Raw genomic sequence first — 2,106 nt, 5'->3', positions numbered from 1 at the left:
ACACACCTGTAATCCTAGCACTTGGAAAGAGGATCAGGAATTCAAGATCACCTTCAGCTCATAGGTCAGGGGCAGCTTCCACTACACGTCTAAAGGGAAGGGGGGTGGGAGGAACACAGGAGTCATCAATGCCATCTTCAGAACATTAAAAGAACTCTCTGAAGCTAGCAAAATCATGCCTCTCCTAGAGCACGAGACAATCACAGTTAGCGGCTGTGGACAAACTGAAACAGCCCCATATCCCACACCTGGGATTACAACAAAAACACATTCACATAATATAGTTTGGTTTGAAAGAAACCAAAATGCTCACTACACGCCTGCCTCTAGCTGGTGAGTGCTGGGATTAAGGATATAAGCACCCAGCTTTTCAGGTTTAACTTGGAATATCCAAATTAATATCCAGAGAAGGAAGGAACTTCCTTCCTCAGCTGTTGGAACATGGTCAAAAGAATGACTATTGTTGAGCAGTGTCTGGGGAACTGAGAGAGGCAGGGAAAACTTCTGTCCCCTGAATTGTTCTTAGATGCGACTTCATGACTAGGTGCCTCCTATGACAAACATTTACATTCAATTTACGTTTATTTTTGTTGAATTATCAGAACATAGATGCAGATGGTGTCTGGGTGATGAGGTTTTAATCTGGGTACCTACAGCATTCACACTTTCCCAGACACAATCTGCAATGCGTGCCAGGCAACTGTTTTTAAATTGGTCTGTCCTGACAAAGTTGTGGGAAAGCTGCTCTGCTATATTTAGCATGTGCTTACTGGCATTTGCGCCCACTCTTCTGACCATGTCTCTCCGAACAGAAACAGCCTTCCCTGGATCACTGCTTTCTCTCATTTGTGTATAGAGTACACTGAAGCTGAAGGAAGGCTGTCTACGCATTAGACTGTAGACCACCCACCCGTTCTTTCAGGTCCTCAGATCCCAGGCTGAGCACAGATCTGCAAAGGTTGGCAAAAGTCAACACTCAACCTTACACTGATGGGTAACATATGCTCCCACACTCGTGTAAGTACCCACAATGTTTAAATTACAGACACTGTTCGAGACTCTATTCCAAAGCATTTTATTGTTCTTTAAAAAGGGAGTGTGCATGGCTGACGGCCATGACCTCTGACTCCAGTCCTGGCAGACAGTGTCAGAACTCCAGGAGCATCTGTCTCAACAGCCTCTGCTTCTCAGTCCTCTCCCGGCTAGTCCCCAAGCCCGGCTGTGGCTTCCGTCTACCTCCTAACAACACTCAAAAGCAGCAGTGACTGCACCCGTGTACATCTAAGCCCCATAATTCAAAGGTTATATGGTTATGCACATTTAAAATACATAGAAAAATAATAATTAGGATTTATACAAATTAGACTTTTACAAAACATCACTTACTACAAGAAATACATCGTCTATCCAAGCACAAAAATGTGAACATATGCATGTGGAAGAGGAGGTGAGAAAAGACATTTATTTCAGGAGCCCAGTGGGGAGGCAGGGGTAAGTGTGACCAGTAATCGGGCTGGTCCCACGTGGGAGTTTGAATTTGCCAGCAGAAGCCTCCGACCCGTTCCCAGCTTCTGCGCTGCTCCCCGAGGTTTAAGCTCACACAGCTGTGCCTCTCTCCAGGTTCTGCTTGATCTCGGCCGTGTACTTCCCGTAGAACCTCTCTGCTTTCTTGTTGAACTTGGCATTCCTCTCATTGATGTAGTCGATGTCGGCATCATCATTGTATGGACGTCTTCGGCTGTATTTGTCCCGCTTTTCAATTCTAGGGGAAGGAAGGAAATTATGAGGTTCCGAACCCCCTTCCCCAGACCTCTCTATTCTTGACCCCAAAGATTGACCTGGATCTAGCGTTGATCCCAAACCCTAGGACTGAAGGCGTTCAGTCACCTTCTGCTCTGAACTGCCTTCTCTGATCTTAATAAAACATGGGCAGAAAATTCAGGAGAAAAATCAGCATTCCTAATAAAACACCTTGGGGGGACAAAAAAAGTAGATGTAGCCGGGCGTGGTGGCGCACTCCTTTAATCCCAGCACTCGGGAGGCAGAGGCAGGCGGATTTCTGAGTTCGAGGCCAGCCTGGTCTACAAAGTGAGTTCCAGGACAGCC

At 46.3% G+C, this 2,106-nt stretch overlaps 1 protein-coding gene across 1 annotated transcript in view; it reads right to left on the bottom strand.

Moving 5' to 3' along the window:
• Positions 1-1,059: 1,059 nt before the first annotated feature.
• Syf2 (SYF2 pre-mRNA splicing factor) overlaps positions 1,060-2,106 on the bottom strand; it is a 7,959-nt gene continuing 6,912 nt past the window's right edge. The window contains exon 7 of the mRNA XM_021160501.2: positions 1,060-1,762. Coding sequence (XP_021016160.1) covers positions 1,597-1,762 — 166 coding nt within the window. The 3' untranslated portion in view covers positions 1,060-1,596. The remainder of the gene's footprint in view (positions 1,763-2,106) is intronic.

Source organism: Mus caroli, chromosome 4, assembly GCF_900094665.2.
Source record: "Mus caroli chromosome 4, CAROLI_EIJ_v1.1, whole genome shotgun sequence".
Lineage (NCBI taxonomy): Eukaryota > Metazoa > Chordata > Mammalia > Rodentia > Muridae > Mus > Mus caroli.
This window is presented reverse-complemented; position numbering and strand designations above follow the sequence as displayed.